This window comes from Lycium ferocissimum, chromosome 5 (assembly GCF_029784015.1).
Source record: "Lycium ferocissimum isolate CSIRO_LF1 chromosome 5, AGI_CSIRO_Lferr_CH_V1, whole genome shotgun sequence".
In the NCBI taxonomy this organism is placed as follows: Eukaryota; Viridiplantae; Streptophyta; class Magnoliopsida; order Solanales; family Solanaceae; genus Lycium; species Lycium ferocissimum.
This window is the reverse complement of record NC_081346.1, coordinates 72,044,711-72,061,477: the sequence shown is the minus strand read 5'-3', so window position 1 is coordinate 72,061,477 and position 16,767 is coordinate 72,044,711. Positions and strand designations below refer to the sequence as shown.

The 16,767-nt window shown below is 31.3% G+C and overlaps 1 protein-coding gene across 2 annotated transcripts; it reads left to right on the top strand.

The window, feature by feature from the left end:
• The first annotated feature begins 310 nt into the window (after nucleotides 1–310).
• LOC132057336 (heavy metal-associated isoprenylated plant protein 6-like) lies at nucleotides 311–3,852 on the top strand. 2 transcript variants are annotated; one of them, XM_059449898.1, is made up of 6 exons: nucleotides 311–466; nucleotides 601–721; nucleotides 1,502–1,719; nucleotides 2,590–2,677; nucleotides 2,877–3,086; nucleotides 3,138–3,852. In XM_059449898.1, the coding sequence occupies exons 1-6, from the start codon at nucleotides 458–460 to the stop codon at nucleotides 3,470–3,472; spliced, it is 981 nt and encodes a 326-aa protein (XP_059305881.1). In that variant the 5' UTR covers nucleotides 311–457; the 3' UTR covers nucleotides 3,473–3,852. The 2 variants fall into 2 exon arrangements, with proteins under 2 accessions (XP_059305881.1, XP_059305880.1); XM_059449897.1 differs by having other exon boundaries at nucleotides 2,877–3,852.
• The last annotated feature ends 12,915 nt before the right edge of the window (nucleotides 3,853–16,767 follow it).

The window sequence follows — 16,767 nt, the reverse complement described above, 5'->3', positions numbered from 1 at the left end:
GTTCGATTGAAATAAAACCTAATTTGAGTTGTCTAAATAAAATTCACCCGCAAGTTTGAAAGGCTATTGATATATGCCTTGATATATTAAGCCATTTCACATACATGTATCGTTCACATACATCCCATCCATATGTTCACATACATATACTATACCCAAAGCCTTAACCCCCCGCCCCAAAACCCCAACCCCTTCCCCCCCCCCCCCCCCAAAAAAAAACACACACCCACGAGAAAAAAAAACAGAAAAAAAAAATCTCCGCAGCGAAAAAGAAAATAAATAAAAGAGTCCAAAATATGTAAATGTCTTAGGCTGATATCATCAATCACTATTCATTCAACAAACATTGTTCTATATATTCTCTCATTTGCCTCCATTTTTTTCTCTTCAAACCAAATTCCTTTCATATTTCCCTTAATCTCTTCATTTTCTAACACACAATAATATATCTCTTCAAATGGGTGAGGTAAATTTCATATCACTTACTCCATCTACAACAAAACCCTTTAAATTCTTTCTCAAAATTCCCATTTTAATTCAAATTTCATTCTTAATACTCAAATTTTTGATATATTTTTTGTTTTATTTTTTGGGTTTCAGAAAAAAGAAGAAACTAAAGCAGAGGTAGCAGAGAAGAAGAATGATGCCATAATCTTAAAACTTGATTTGCATTGTCAAGGATGTGCTAAAAAAGTCAAACGTTCAATTCGCCATTTAGAAGGTAACATTATTAACAATACACGAAAATTGAAATAGTTTGAACTTTATATTATCAATTTTTCCCAAGAAAAAGATTTTTTTTTCTTTTTTTTAAGCTTATATTATGACATGGAGAAATATTGGTTCCTTGAATTTGTCGGCATAGAGTACTTTACGGTTTTTTCAAGGAACCATCATTGTTAGATGTGCATTTGACGGTTAAAATTTTCTTACCACAAAAATTTCATCCTTTTTGACCTTGACATTTTTATCCAAATGGAGTAATTTTATGAGACAGTCTAGTCAGGTCAAAGTTAGAAGGCAAACAGTACCTAATAGTATTGAAGAAATTGCACCGTTTCCCTTCATATGGGTTGGACTTTAATTTTTTGCCCTTTAAATGGGCTGAACTTAAATTTTTGTCCTTTAGCATATGTTTTTTAAGGGCGCGGACATAATTTATAGTAGGATATTAGATGTAAAAATATAAATTTATGTCTCACGAAAAAGTTATGTTATGAGGTGCAAAGACCAGCACAAAATAGGAGCATAAGTGCCAATGACCCAATAGTTTGTTTTAGTGTAGATTCTGAATTTGTATTGAGAAATTCACTAAATTATCGAACTGATAGCTTTAGTGTAAACTTTGAATTTGTATTACAAAATTCACTAAATATTTATATGTAAATTATATTCAAAACTCAATTACTAACACTAATTAATATAAAACTCATAAAGTTTAAATGCTGATTCCGACTCTGAATTGAATACTTACTGATTTTGTTGGCCTAAAAAAATGAAGGTGTGGAAGAGGTAAAGGCAGATTGTGAAAGTGGAAAATTGACAGTGAAAGGAAACGTGGATCCTACATGGCTCAAGGACAAAGTGGCTACCAAAACCAAGAAGAAAGTGGACCTCCTCTCCCCTCAGCCTAAAAAGGAAGAGAAAAAGCCAGATGATAAAAAGCAAGATGAGAAAAAAGTGGAAGAGAAAAAACCAGAAGAAAAGAAGCCTAAAGAGGTAATTTCAATTTCCTTCTTTAAACTATCGAGTTGGTAACTGATGTTGCTAATTAATGTAACTACAATTTAATTTGTATTCATAGTAAGTATAAAGAATCTTTTATACGACCAACAAGGGTAGTGGTGCAGTGATTCGTATTACTTCATTCTTAATCAAGAGGTCTTAAGTTTGAGCCCCCTTGGATACGGTGTCACTATCGTTTAGGAGTGCTTTGCTCCCCAATGTGGGACTACCCACGCCGAATGGGATTTAAGTAAATTTCCAATAAGGTGAGCGGACACACGATAGGAAACCAAAAAAAAAAAAAAAAATCTTTTATATTGTCGGATTCATTATAAAATATTTTACTTTCCGTCTTAAATCATCGATAGCGATTTTCTTTTGTATAGCACTTTAAGAAATAGGGATGGTGTTTTAATTATTTTTTATTATCCTTATGTACGTCAAGATACAATCTCTTCGTTTAATTAATGTGTCATCTCCGATCCATCAATTGAGGTGTTTATAGTCTTCAAGAACAATTATTACTAAGGGTAAAATGAGAAAAGATAATTAATTTTAACTTGAACTTATAAAAGGATAAATAATTTGAGAAAATTATTTCAAAAAATCACGACAGATAATTGGAGACGGCGGGAATATTGCTTAATCTCTTTGCAATGCGAGATCTGTGATTTTAAAAATAAGGCAAGTTATCTGTTATAATAGGTAATGAGACGTTATAGTATAAAAGTTATTTATACAAATAATGTTCGTAATTTAAACTAATTACTTAATATGTTATAAATGTTTTAATTAAACTTGGTATTATTAGTTTGAACTATTTCTGATTATATCTGTTCTAATTTTTTTGTTTGATGTGTTTAGCCACAAGCAAGCTCAGTGGTGTTGAAGATTCGGTTGCACTGTGACGGATGCGCACACAAAATAAAGAGAATTATAAAGAAGATTGATGGTAAGATAAACAACTGCGTTGAATTCTTAATTATTTATTAATATTTTCATTTTTAATAAAAAAATTAGATGTGGCATGCAATCAGCTTTTTTTATATTTAAGGATTATCCGTGAAGTTTTAAGAGAATTATTCCCTTCCTGTGAGAATTATGCTGTTTATGGTGATTGACATTTTTATTGTTTACTCTTTTATTTATAGGGGTAGATGAAGTCAAAGTTGATTCAGAAAAAGATTTGGTCACGGTAAAAGGAACAATGGACTTAAAGGAATTACTTCCATACTTGAAAGATAAATTGAAACGAAATGTTGAAATTGTTCCACCAAAGAAAGATGATGGAGGAGGTGAAAAGAAAGCCAAAGAAGGTGGTGGTGGTGGTGAGAAGAAAGCGAAAGAAGGCGGCGGCAATGGTGGTGGAGAGAAGAAAGAGAAAGAAGGCGGTGGTGGCGGCGGTGACGGAGAAAAGAAAGAGAAAGCAAGCAGTGATGAGAAGAAAGAAGGTGAATCAAAAGGTGAAGGAAGCAAAAGTGTAGAGACAAAGGCTGAAGTGAACAAACTAGAATATAATGGTTACAATGCACAAACTCATTATGCAATGCCCATGTACAACCAAAGTTACATGAATCAAGATTATGGCATAATGTACGATCCTGGTTATAACGCTAATACGGGCTATGTCATGGATTACGCCCACCACCAACCATCATATGTACCACCATCTCCTCCAACGACATATTTGCACAACGAACCTCACATGTTCAGTGATGAAAATCCTAATGGTTGCTATATCATGTGATTAAGAGAACCATTCGATCATCATCTCGTTGAGGGAGAGAGTTCAAGTGATATTGTAAATGCGTCAAATCAACAGTCTCAAGAGAATGTCTCGATAACTAAAAGAACACAACGAACTATAATTTACTAGTTTGAATGAGAAGGTTTCCCTACTCTGTTAATGCATGTGAAAAGAATCACATATAGACTTTAAAAAAAATCATGAAATGTATACGACGTGGTATAGATGAGGATATAGTTTCCTGTAAGGAAATGTCATTAGGTTAGAGAGGAATGGTTAAACAGCCGGCCCGGCGGTTTAATAATGTTTTAATATAATTAATTAGGTTTATCTTTTGACTTGTATGCTATTAGTTGGTAATTAATAATAAGCTTATTCAATTTTGTGTCCACATAATTAAATTTCTTTATTCTCTTTTTTCATTTTTAACATTATCTCATTATGCACATGTAACCGTTCATGTTTAATCTGCGGTGGGTAAGAGACCACTTGGCACAAGAATATTTATTAGTACAAGTTAGTAGTATCTATATTTGTTTTATTCACAAAAAAAATGTTAGATTTGGCACATAGGGACATAATGAGAATATGGTTTCGGCTCACATCTGATGTGTACGGCTGTGGTAGTTGGATTAGCACCATCAACTATTAGACAAAATTAAGTGTATTATATAGAAAAATTGTTACCCACAAATGATATGTTAAATTAAATGACTTTTTTTTTTTGTGAAAAATTAAAAGACCTAAAGTAGAAGTTAAGAATTAGACTACATGCCAGTCTTCTTCGCTATGGAGTCGCCGATGAATTTAACTTATATACACGAATAATATGATTTTCTATTATAATAGGTTGAATGCAATATAGTCGAGGTTATCAACTTTTATTATGTACAATTATTTATAATTATCTTTGAAGTCATCTAATAATATTAAAATTCATTATAGAAGTTAAACTCCTCTCTGATAGATGCTCTGCCCCCAGGTTTATAGTGTAACTTATGAGTTCACGTGAATCAAATAGCTTTTGCCTAGATGGTCCTATATATGTATTGAAAAATTACTTAGTATCTATAATATTTAATTCTGAATCTAATATTGTTGTATGGAGTATGTTAATTTGACTTTGCTATAGTAATCCATAAACTTTAAATCATGGATCCTCACTTGTAGTTAGTCAATTAGTATATCACGATTTCGGTTATTAGTCAGCATTTGAAAGATGGCATCCAAGAAAAAAGTTGACAACTTCTTATTTAGATTGTTCAAATCCAATATTATTAGGATCTAGCTAGGTTAAATATTTTCAAAGTTGCAATAAGTTGTGATGGAAAATATAGAAGATGGGATTCTTGATGTAGTATTGAATTTTCTTGCAGCGAATATCCTAGAGGCTCAACCATTTATTAATTCCTATCAAGAATTTGTTGCTATAAAGCAATATTTAGTCAATAAACTATTATGAACCATTATTTTCTCATCTTAAACGTTTAAGGGCCCTGTCTAATATATGCTGCGCAACATTATGATTATAAATTTAATTTACATACTAATTCTGTCCACATGTATAACCAACTAATTAAAACTATTATCCAACACTTTAAAATTACAGATTATGGGTTAACAATAATCCCATGATATCATCTGTCTTAAAAGACACATACTCCTTCTGATCTGTCTCAATTTATGTGACGTTATTCGACTGAGCACACAAAAAGAAACAAAGAATTTTGAAACTTGTGATCTAGAATAGGTCATAAACATTTGTGTGGCTATAAATTGTCTAATTAAGGCTAATCATTTCAAAATAAAATATGATATTCTTTCTGGTACAGACTAAAAGAAAAAACTGACACATGAATTGAGACATAAAGTATATTTTTTTTATTTATCTTGTGCTGTTGTACATGATGATCCCATTCCATGTGTAAGCGAGACTAAAAAAATTTAATCTATATACATTAATAGCGCAAAGAATTATTATACTATTAGTATATTTTAATTAACATGCTGTGGCAAGTAATTAATAAGCTCTATTTTCTGTTTACAAATTCCACTTGTTATAGTCTATAGATCGTTGCATACAGTCTTTCAAGATTACATTAGTGTTAAGCGAAGAAGAGAAAGTAAATCCTGCCTCCTATTGCAAGAATCCAAGACATTTTTGGGCACTAGCACGAGCAAAAGTGATTGAAAAATCTATTGTATTTATATTATATAGATATATACAAGTAACCTAACATAATAGAAATTAGTTTACAATGTGATGTGGAAGACTGGAAGTTAAGCTCAACTAAAAAACATTTCTTAAATGTCACATGAATCACGAAAAAATCAGCTTTAAAAGGTCCGGTTATCCATATTTAGAAACAACTATCAAACCTTTCCTTATATTAGCCTAAGGATCAAATTAAGTAAGGACAATAAGATGTTAAACTCTAGAAGCAATGAGAAGTTGGATAGGATATAATTCTAGAAAATTTCAAAAATAATAAAAGTGGCTTTTGGGCCGTTGGTTTAGCTAAGAAAAGTGGTTTAGATAAATTAACCTCTTATCAACTAACTAATTTCACTAATTAATCAATTATTGGCCTTTTTCTATTTAAAAAAATTGACATATACCAGAAGCATTGTAATTTGATGAACATTTCAAAATAAAACGCCCTTTAAACCCTGCAGATAGATTTAATATGCAAAAAAATATACTTATTGCATGAAAATATCTATCACATTTTGGCTTTTCAATATTATAAAAGGCATAAGTCAATTCTTAGTCAAGACGTTTTTTCTGAAAAAAAAAATAGTTTTCATGGTTTGGTTGGTGATGGTGTAGTCGATCAGGTTATACATAAGATACTTAATTTAATATGGAGAATTATATTATATTTTCCATAAGATTCAAGAGATTGGCTCTTGTTAACTCCCTTCAGCCATGATAATTGAAGCAAAACAATATTTAGAGCGTCAAAAAAGGTGTTATTCTTTTGTCCATCGCAGAGCCAATTGTTAAACAAGTTCGTTCCTGTTTTTAATAAATAGTCTACAGAGTTGTATAGTGGGGGAATGAATTTTAATTGTATATCGCGGAAATAAATTACTTCATAATATCGACGGATACACCATTAGATGTTATGGGTTTTGAGTTGAGAGAGTGAGTTCTGAGTATATATCAAATTAACTGTATTCATACTTGCTTTTTGCGTACACACCCGTACACACGATTAAAGTTAATTATCACTTCAAAATTTACTTAAACATCATTAAACAAATATTACAGTAGGCCTTTATAAACAAATGTTAACTTTGCAGGTAGCATACGCATGAGTTGCGTGCAATACAAAATCGGATTAATAGATAAGTGATCGTATTCACCAATTTTCGTTTGGCACCTTGGAAACTGTTGGAGTGTTGGTTAAGGACTAATTATTAACTCCAATAATCGTACTTAGTTTTTTTTTTTTTTTTTAAGTTGTGGATAAATAATTAATCACTAGTCAAATCTGAAGGTCACATTAGGTCACGTCAAATTATTTTAAGATGATTGCACATATGTAAAAGATAATTACACATATAAGTACAAAAGCTACGCCTACGAGCAGTGGCAAAGTCCCATTTAAAACACGGGGAGGGTCAATTGAATATAACATGTTGGAAAGTTATATTGCGTAATTAAATAGCATAAGAATATATTTTTATGTATATATAAAATTTTAAGGCCCCTTAACTTAAGAAAAATAGAGATGTGACATTTAATTTTTTTTTTCTGAATCTATTTGTTAAAAATTTTGGCTCCATCACTGGCTACAAATCTCGTTATATATGCATGTTAAGTTTGGTTTAGATGTAATTCGAATCTTGGACTATCCAAAATCACGATTATTTATCAAATGTCAGCAATCAATAGAATTCTTTAGATAAACTTTTATTTTTTTTGCATAAAGAACCGATCAATGTCCCAATCTTTCCGTGAAATACGCAATAAAAAGAACAGAAATAGGTAATTGGTGGGGATTATTGACTAGGATATTTGGAAGTCCAATAATAGGTCTTTGTGCTTTGCCTTTGCTCGCCTGAAAATATTCCAGATAAATCAGATCAACAACAGTGCATAATTGACAGGTAGTTTTCACTATTAAATTGTTACATGTGTGTCTCGAGTCCTCCAAAATATAGTGTACATGTGTGTCTCGAGTCCTCCAAAGTCCAATTCCCCAAAAATTATATATTTTGGAGGATCGTACAAGATTGGACTGACATAGTTAGAACATCTAAGCAACATAAGTAAATTGTAGTGTTAAGTTTCTCATCTTAAAATTTTAGCAGAGGGGACAGGGACTTCAACTTATTTAGTTAAGCACTTGAAATGCTCCTCTCTCAATTTATTTAATATTTTTCGTTTTTTGAAAGTCAAATTTTTTAATTTTGATCATGTGTTTGAACGTACAATTTCAAAATTTTTTGAAATAAAATTTACATATATGAAAATTACGTAAAAAGTATTATAAGTCACCATAATTAATAATTTAAAATATTTAAAAGACGTATGTAAAAATTACGGTCAAACAACAACTCGTTTGACTCTCGAAAAGCGAAAAGTGTCAAATAAATTGGGACGGAGGGAGTATTATACTTCCTTACATACAATCTAATATTTTTGCTCCTTAAAAATGTGAATTTCCTACGGAGCCCAACAAAAATTGGCTTGTCGAAGATATTTCCTATAGACTTTTGTCGAAAATCTCATATTTCTGAAGGCTTTCTAACGAAAACATTTGTCGGAAACTCGTGTTCTCTTAATGTGTGTTTTCTTGTGCTAGTCAAAATATTTATTGTTGATAAATAACCATTAAGACTTAAACCCAGGGCGTTTGATCCAACTAATGTTGTAAGATAATTGATGAAGTAGTTCAAGATCTCTTACTTATCCAAATATAATGTGTGTTTTCTTGTGCTAGTCAAATTGGTGTGACAATGTAGCACCTCTCTAAATATTTATTGTTGATAAATAACAATTAAGACTTAAACCCCGGGCGTTTGATCCAACTAATGTTGTAAGATAATTGATGAAGTTGTTCAAGATCTTTTACTTATCCAAATATAAGATGGCTTCATTTTACTATGGCAAAACAATTAATGTTTTCACCACAACAGCACTCTCAAATTCTCACCTTGGAGCCAAAATTTTAACTATTTCACTTTTCTTGGATATATAAGGGTAGCTCTTTCGTCGCCCCCGTTATTTATACACACGTGCACGCTCGAAAGAATTAAATATTACATGTATTGCAATAACTCATAGGTCTATTCAGTAAATTAAGCTGTTAAATATAGACCTTACACATGCAAGCGTAAACTGCAATTATATGCGCACTTTCAACAGAAGTTTGAATACGTTGGCTGCATGTACATATCATAACAGTACTTGTGATACACGATGGTTAATTAATTAGTGATGTGTTGGCATTCTTTTTTAGACGTAAACATCACAATAATGTAGTGAAACACGAGTTTAATTTGGAGGAGAAATAATGTCTTTCACTACTACTTGAATTTATTTTTCAATGGTCATGATCTTTTAAGTTCATGAACGTCCCTCTACTAAAACTTAAAATTGCTGAACTAATTAGCTATATATGTGTGAGAATTGTGATACACATACCAATTACGTATAAAATCAAAGATTGAAATGAAGTACTAGTAAATACTTCTCCATCAAAGATTGAAATGAAGTACTAGTAAATACTTCTCCATCAATAACAAAAGGTCTCGATTTCAAGTATTAAGAATGGAGTTACCTTTGGTAGAAAGTGGTTTACCCCCAAACTGAAACCTTCCAACACGAATCTGTATTAATCGGGCACAAAGCAGAAACTGCCATACCGGACACGGAAAAAATTATCAGAAACTACCATACCGGACACGGAAAAAATTATCTTTTGCCGGCCACCAGTCAGTTACATCACCAATTTTTGTGTGGCAGAATGTTCATAATAAACTTTTAATTTAGCCTTACTAAAAACTTGTGTCAGAAATTTTATTTCCATCAAAATTTTGTGACGAATTCTTAGTCGTAAATTGTAACGGATAGTCCGTCATAAACTCATGGTTCAATATGATTGTTACATATTTGTGACGAAATTGTAAATGGACCCTCATTTTCATTATAAATTTAGGACACATATAATTGTGGCAAACCGTCATGTCCTTTATAAATTTATAACTGGATTGTGACAGACCATTATGTCAATCACAAATTTCATCCATCATATTGATGAATTCCGTCACAATATTATGATGGATAGACTTGTCCATCATAATCTTGTCACAAATTTCTATTTTTTCTTGTAGTGGTACGTACACGTCAAATTAACTTATTATCAATGTACTCTTTCATTGAAGTTTAATTCAAATCGCGATAATATTTTCTTCAATCCCAACTCTCAAGATTTGTGATTTACCTTTTTGCTTTTATTAATTAATTAATTTTTCTATGTGCGTTTCGATTTGGCCATCAAATCATTTGGCATATTTGAAAGTTCCAAGGATAATACAAACAATATTTATATGCAACATTGCCAAAATGTTATACGTCCCAAGTGTTTGCTTGCGTGGTGCTTTGGCAACATCTCCATATATCACAATTGTTTCATGAATAGCCCATTATGCAATTTTGTCAAACTAGCCAACAATTATTTTTTGTCAAGATAAGAGAGTGACGACCAAAAAAGCTAAACCACAAAATGTAAAGTTGGGAAAACCCCCCCCAAAAAAAGAAAAAGAAAATAGTAGTAGTAGCAAAGAGGGCAAGCTATAAGACTTAAAAAGCTAAATATGATGTCACTATTTCTTCTTCTTTTTCTCCCAAAAAACTAAAATATACATATACAGCAAAAGTCGAACAAGATTGGCATAAACAGGGAGTTCTTTATTGAGTTTAATTAAGGGATTTTATTTATATATGCCGATAACGTAAAACAAATTATACTATCATTACTATTTAACTTATTACTATATTATTTATTTTATTTTTTGAGTTATTTGTAGGAGCAGAGTTAGAGTTCTACAATTCTAATTACAGGTTTGGCATAATCCAATATATTTACCTGCATGACTCTGTATTTGTGTTAAAAGAATTCATTTAATATGTATAAATAACTTTTTCAGAACCCAATAAATTAATTGTTATAGAATTCGGTACTCATAAATTAAAATTTTCGAAATACGCCTTTGATTATCTGATCATGCTATGGTAAGTAGTTACTTGTTTCGGAGTACTTTAATATCAAATATATTATACATTAAATTCAAGTAGTTAAAAGCTAGGCCTAACTTTCGTTTTTTATTCATATTTGAAGAAAAAAAAAAGGTTATAATATAGGAATTCATTAGAAAAACACTTGTGCAAAATTACGTGTATGTGTAGATTTCAAGTTTCTTTAGGTAGAATGAAGGCAAAATAAAAGAAGCCAATGATTGTTAGGATAAGAAATTCATGACGCATTTCCATACATCACTCAGAATGTTTAATAGAGACGTCTTTTAAATTCCCTATCATGGATCATTATCAACCCACTCAAAAACTTTTTCTAGATTTTATATGTATTGGTGAAGGAAAAGAATTTACTCTGTTATTGAATCTAGACATGTCATAACGAGTTACCTGCATATTTTACTTTTCATGTTTTAATTAGAATCTCACTTCTTAAAGTTGAAAAAGGTAGCTTCTGAGCATACTTATATAAAAAAAAAATGCTTGTTAAAATAAGCATGTTTTGAAAACTTTCCCAAAAAGCTATAAATCAGGCTTCGTATCTCCACCAATAATAAAAATTAGGTGAAATTATCAGTTTTCGGGTCTGCTAAGAGGTTTTACGACCGTTTGAAAGGTAATAGGAAAACAACCACATATTTTAATGCGAAAATAAAAAGCGGACTAAAATACATGTACTTAAAAAACGAAAGAACTTATAAAGGTTTGAATTCCATGAATCGTTCCTTAGTTTTGAACTTATAAAGATTTGAACCTCATGAATCCTTCCTTGATTTTGGAACTTTCTATCAAAGTTCTGAACCCCAAGAATCGTCCCTTAATTTTAAACTTATAAAGGATTGAACCCCATGAATTATTCCTTGGTTTGAAACTCCAGCAAATTTTTGAACCTCAAGAATCGTTCTTTGATTTCCAGATGATTTATCCTTCGAATTCCAATAGTGTTTGTCGGAAGTGTTTCGTATTTTAGTTGGGGATATTTTTGTTCAGAACTTTTTCCGTGTAGAAAAAGTGGCTAAATGTTAAAACTTTAAAAATACTGGCTAATATTGGATAGCCACTATTAAAAGTAGCTATTTACCTATTTGGTCCCCAACAATAGTTCGATTCAAGAATAAATAAGAACCAACATCTCATACTTTCAAAACATGTGAATTAACAGTGTGGATATGTCTATTTTACATGTATAATTATTCTAAACGCAACGAAGCCAAAATACTGATAGTTTCGTTTGTGTGGTCACATTTCCATTATGTGGTTAATTTTCATTATGTGAAGAATGGTTTGTAGAAAGTGAAAGACTTAGAATATGACAATTTTCAAAAAAATATGAGACAAATTATAAAGCGAGAGAATTATGTAGGTATTTTTATATCCAAAAATTTCTAATAATTGGAAGATCTCAATCGTCTTAGCTTTTGGGTCATTCAATCATTAGAGCAATTTGATGCTATCTTTTTCCTATTTTTAATTTTTAGCATGACGTATACCCATATCCATCAAGAGATTTTTAATTCAACACGCATTGATAACTCTTTTTTTTATTATTATTGCAAAAAAGTGCATTCATATAGTTTGTTTTGATTTTATTTAAAACTAATGGAATTATCTCTAATAATTACGTTTTTTAATTTTCCTAGTTCATTATTGACATGTCCTGATAAAATAGATCCAATAAGGGCACCTAAAAGTTCACTTTTTCTTATGGAGAGTTACCTAGTATTTAATTTTTTGGGTAACCTTTTTATTTATTTATTTATTTATCTATTGGGGGTTAATACAAGCGATGTATATATAGATACGATTCCTTCACCCTCAATCAGAGATCTCAAGTTTAAGTCTTAGAATCAAAACTTCTTTAGTAGGGAGCGATTTCCCTTTAATAAGTCTTACACAGCGTAAATTAGAATCAATTGGAGCCCAAAAGCTCACATACTCAAGAGCGGGAAAACAATAAAAATTTAAAAACATGTACAATCTCTCCAACAGATTACATATTTAAATAAGATGACCGCACGATTCAACATCATTAATTAAATTAGTCATCCATAGAGACACTATAAATCAATATCATTAATTAAATTAGTCCTCCATAGAGACACTAGAAATCCCGTTGATCCAATAAATGAAAAACTAAAAGTAATATCAAGAAATTAAGGATTTGCTTCTTTAGATAAGGAGGAATCTTCCGAAGACTAAGGAATTGAGTATTCATTTAGCAAGCTAAGGGATGGTTTTTATTATCTAAAGAAAATGGGAGCCACTTACAGCAAAGCAATTATATACATGTCTTTTTATTTTTATTATGTTTGAAAAGAATAGTTGATTACAAGTAGGATATAATAAAATCATCCATTAAGATAAACCACATAAAATTTTGGAACCAACTTAAGAGTAGAGATAAGTGATGACATGAAGACACTATTCCCTAATTTCCATCGAATCAACTAGTATTTTTAGGCCTCATTTGTTTTCATTAAGATTAAGACGTCTAAATCTGAATGCACATCTGAATGATTAAGATGTTGTCTTTAGGTCTGAACACTGAATGATTAAGACTTTTTGTTTTTCAATAACTGAATGTGCATAATGTATTTATTTAAACATAATAAATATACAATTCAAATTAAAAAGTAACTAAATAGTAGAAAATAAATACAAATTTAATAAAATAAAATATTATTCGATAAAAAAAAAATGAAACATTTATGTTCATTAGTAATGGTGGAGATGTTTTGTAATCGTGGTAGGTGGTGAGCGGGGGTGGAGGGGTGAGTGGGTGGTGGGTGGTTAGGGTGAGGGGTGGGAGGTAGTGGGGGTGGGGTTCGTGGTGGGAGGTGGGGGTGGGTGGTGTGGGTTAGGGGTTGGTGGTGGGGAGTGGGGGTGCGTGGGATTGGGGTCAGTGGTGGGGGTGGGGGTGGGGGTGGTGGGGTGGGGTTGAGGTGGATGGGTGGCGTTGGAGTGGAGAGTGGACGGGGTCGAAAAAATTGCACTATATATATGGGGTCAATTTTTTTTATTCATGTATAAATATTAATGTTGCATCCCCAACATATTCGAGAACTCAGCTCAGCGGCTGGTGATAAATGGTTGTGGGTTCATGTAATAACAAAACTTTTTTTCATTCTTTTTCTTGAACGATATTACGAGCCTGGACGTGGAGGGTTGGGATTGGGGTTGAGCATGTAAAAAACAAAAATTCAAACTCAATAAGTGCTTCTGAAGATCTTAATGATTAAACGCCTAACAAGTGCTTAGATCTTAATGCAAACAAATGCACTTAATGGCTTAAGGTCTGAACCATTCAGATTCAGACCTCCAATAAATGCAAATAAATGAGGCCTTAATGTAGGTTAAGAAAATATATTTTGAGCATAACTCAATTTCAAAAACTAATTTATTTTCATTGAATGTTAAGAAAATGTATACCTTAGGTGTAACTTAGCTTATAAGATGAAGAGCATAACTACTATCATCAATCGAATCTAGTGCTTTCGTCACGAGAGTATTATGAACAAATATTAGATTTTTAACTCATTATTATTTTTAAAATGTTATGAGTTAATGGCAAAAAACATAAAGATCAAATTCGTAATTTCTAAAACGTAATGAGTATAGAAACATAAACATCGAATTCATCAAATTTAAATGCTGGCCTGTGAAAATTATTCATAATTACATATTTATAAGAAAACAACAAAGATAAAAACTCATTTGTACCAGATACTTATATCAAATTATACTAATATTATGATTAATTAAATTATAAATTAAAGTGAGAATGTTTATTAAAAACTTAACTATGATTTAGTAATAAGAATATGCGAAGACATGTGTCATGCATGCATTTATTGGGTAGTGTAAACACGAATGAGGATAAGACTTTACGACAAGAAACTCTTTCCCGCAACTAATATGTGATTTTATATTTGTAACATTGTAGGTTTATTTATTTAATTATTTATTTTGTTAAAATACTGTAGTTTTAGGTACACAACATAAGCAGCCAGCAAACACCTTATTTTAATAAATTAGGTCATTATAATGCCCTCTCAATTTAATACCCTACGGAAAGGCATGTTCTTGAGCGTTTTTCTCTTTCTATCTTTTTTATTTTTTTGTGGGATGGATTTTGCAAGATGGGGTCATATTTTCAATAGTAAAGGCCACGTATATACCTACCTCAAACAATATCTAGTGATATAAATAATAAATTAACTAAAACTCTTTAAAAATATATTTTATATGTTTATCCCCACTCTTAATTTCAAATCATGCTTTGCTGACTCCGTACATGCCTGTCTTTTGTAACATAATTATATATAAAGGTTTTAGCACTTGTCGTTAAGTTTGTATGTATGTTCTGCACGACTAGTTTTTCCATTAAGGCAGGCTTACGAGATGATTATATATAATAATTAATTTATATATTTTATGTTAACATAAGGGCCAAGTAAATGAGACACTCGAGTCTTCCTCAAATGTGTCATAAATATGCACGCCTCGAAATGGAACTGGCCTAGGATTCCAAGTGAATTAAGTATGAATTGACTCTATACTAATTAATTATTTACTAGTGACAATGCACAATGCCTTAATACAAATCCACATTTTAAAATTGTAATTGGATCATTCAGATTTGAGGGGGCACAGTTAGCCATAAAAAATATGACTCGCTTGATCCATCTAAGTTTAGACAAACGAATTTATATATGTATACGCTGGTTATCCTCTCCAAGGGCTTCCATTTAATTTTTAGTCTTGTTAACAAAAGTTTAACAAAATTAAATTCTCGCCTGAGAATATTCCTTCTTCTCCATTTTCTTCTCCTCCTCTGTTTCATTGCTTATTTGTTGTCGCAACTAAGTGGTTACTGTTCCATTGAGTTTAGAGGTGATCTGTTTCTGAAACAAAAACGTGTTGATGAAATATTTATACAACATGTTATGATAATCCGTCAAAATTTTGAAACAATTCTAATAATTATCAGGTTTTTCAATCACAAATGCTGAAAAGATACTGACGAACTGTCCATCCGACAATTGGAAGCTACTAGAAGGAATTGCTGGCGTGGTTCATACCTCCATCAAGAACTCCAGCTAAAACAAGAGAAATGTAGCTTCAATCCCACATCAGATCTCCATGATTGATAGTTGTATAATCGTAATTTATAATTGTTTTTATTTTACCTAATACATAGTGATGAGATCTTATGAAAAAATTATTAAAAATATCTTCATCGACGTCCTCGATCTTATTAAAAATTGATATTACTAGGATTAATGAGCCTACCACCGACCCATTGTAAATTCATCGATTTTAGCCTTGCATTCAAGTATCCTTGTCACTCACACATCCCTGGGCGATTCAATGAGATCGGGAGCCTAAAGCCAACTTTAACGGGAGGCCTTACTTTTTCTGCTCAATATTTTTTTTTTTTTTAAAAAAATTAACCTATAAATCTATTGTAGGTAAAAATTATGCCTCATCCTGCCGTAACTAGAGGTCTTAGGTTCGAGCCTCAAAATAAAAAAATCTTACTAGAGAGTGCTTCCCTCTTTAACCGGCCTTGCATGTCTCGAAATAGAATTTATCGAAAATTCAATACAGGTATCCAACATCAGATAAAAAAAATGGGCCCCCAAAAATTTTGCGGCCTAAAGCCCCGCTTTAGTGGCTTGGCCCTCTGGCCGGCCCTGCACACATCGATTTATATTTCTGTCCTTTTTTATTAAGTTAATTACATACACGTATTACAAATTTACAACCGACTTTTGCAAGCCATAGAAAGTTGCAAACGTATTATTTATTTTATTTTTGTTATTTATTTTTTAGGGGAGATCTAGCACTTAGAAAATTTTGAGATTATATATAGGTTGTGAATCTACTATTTGTTGAAAACTTGTGAATCTCTATATTTAGTGTAAAGTTATATTATAATATAAATACTATTTATGTAAAACTATTTCTTTTCTCAACATTTGAATGATAAAACTTGTCTTCAATTAAAAAGTTAATAGATAAAAAA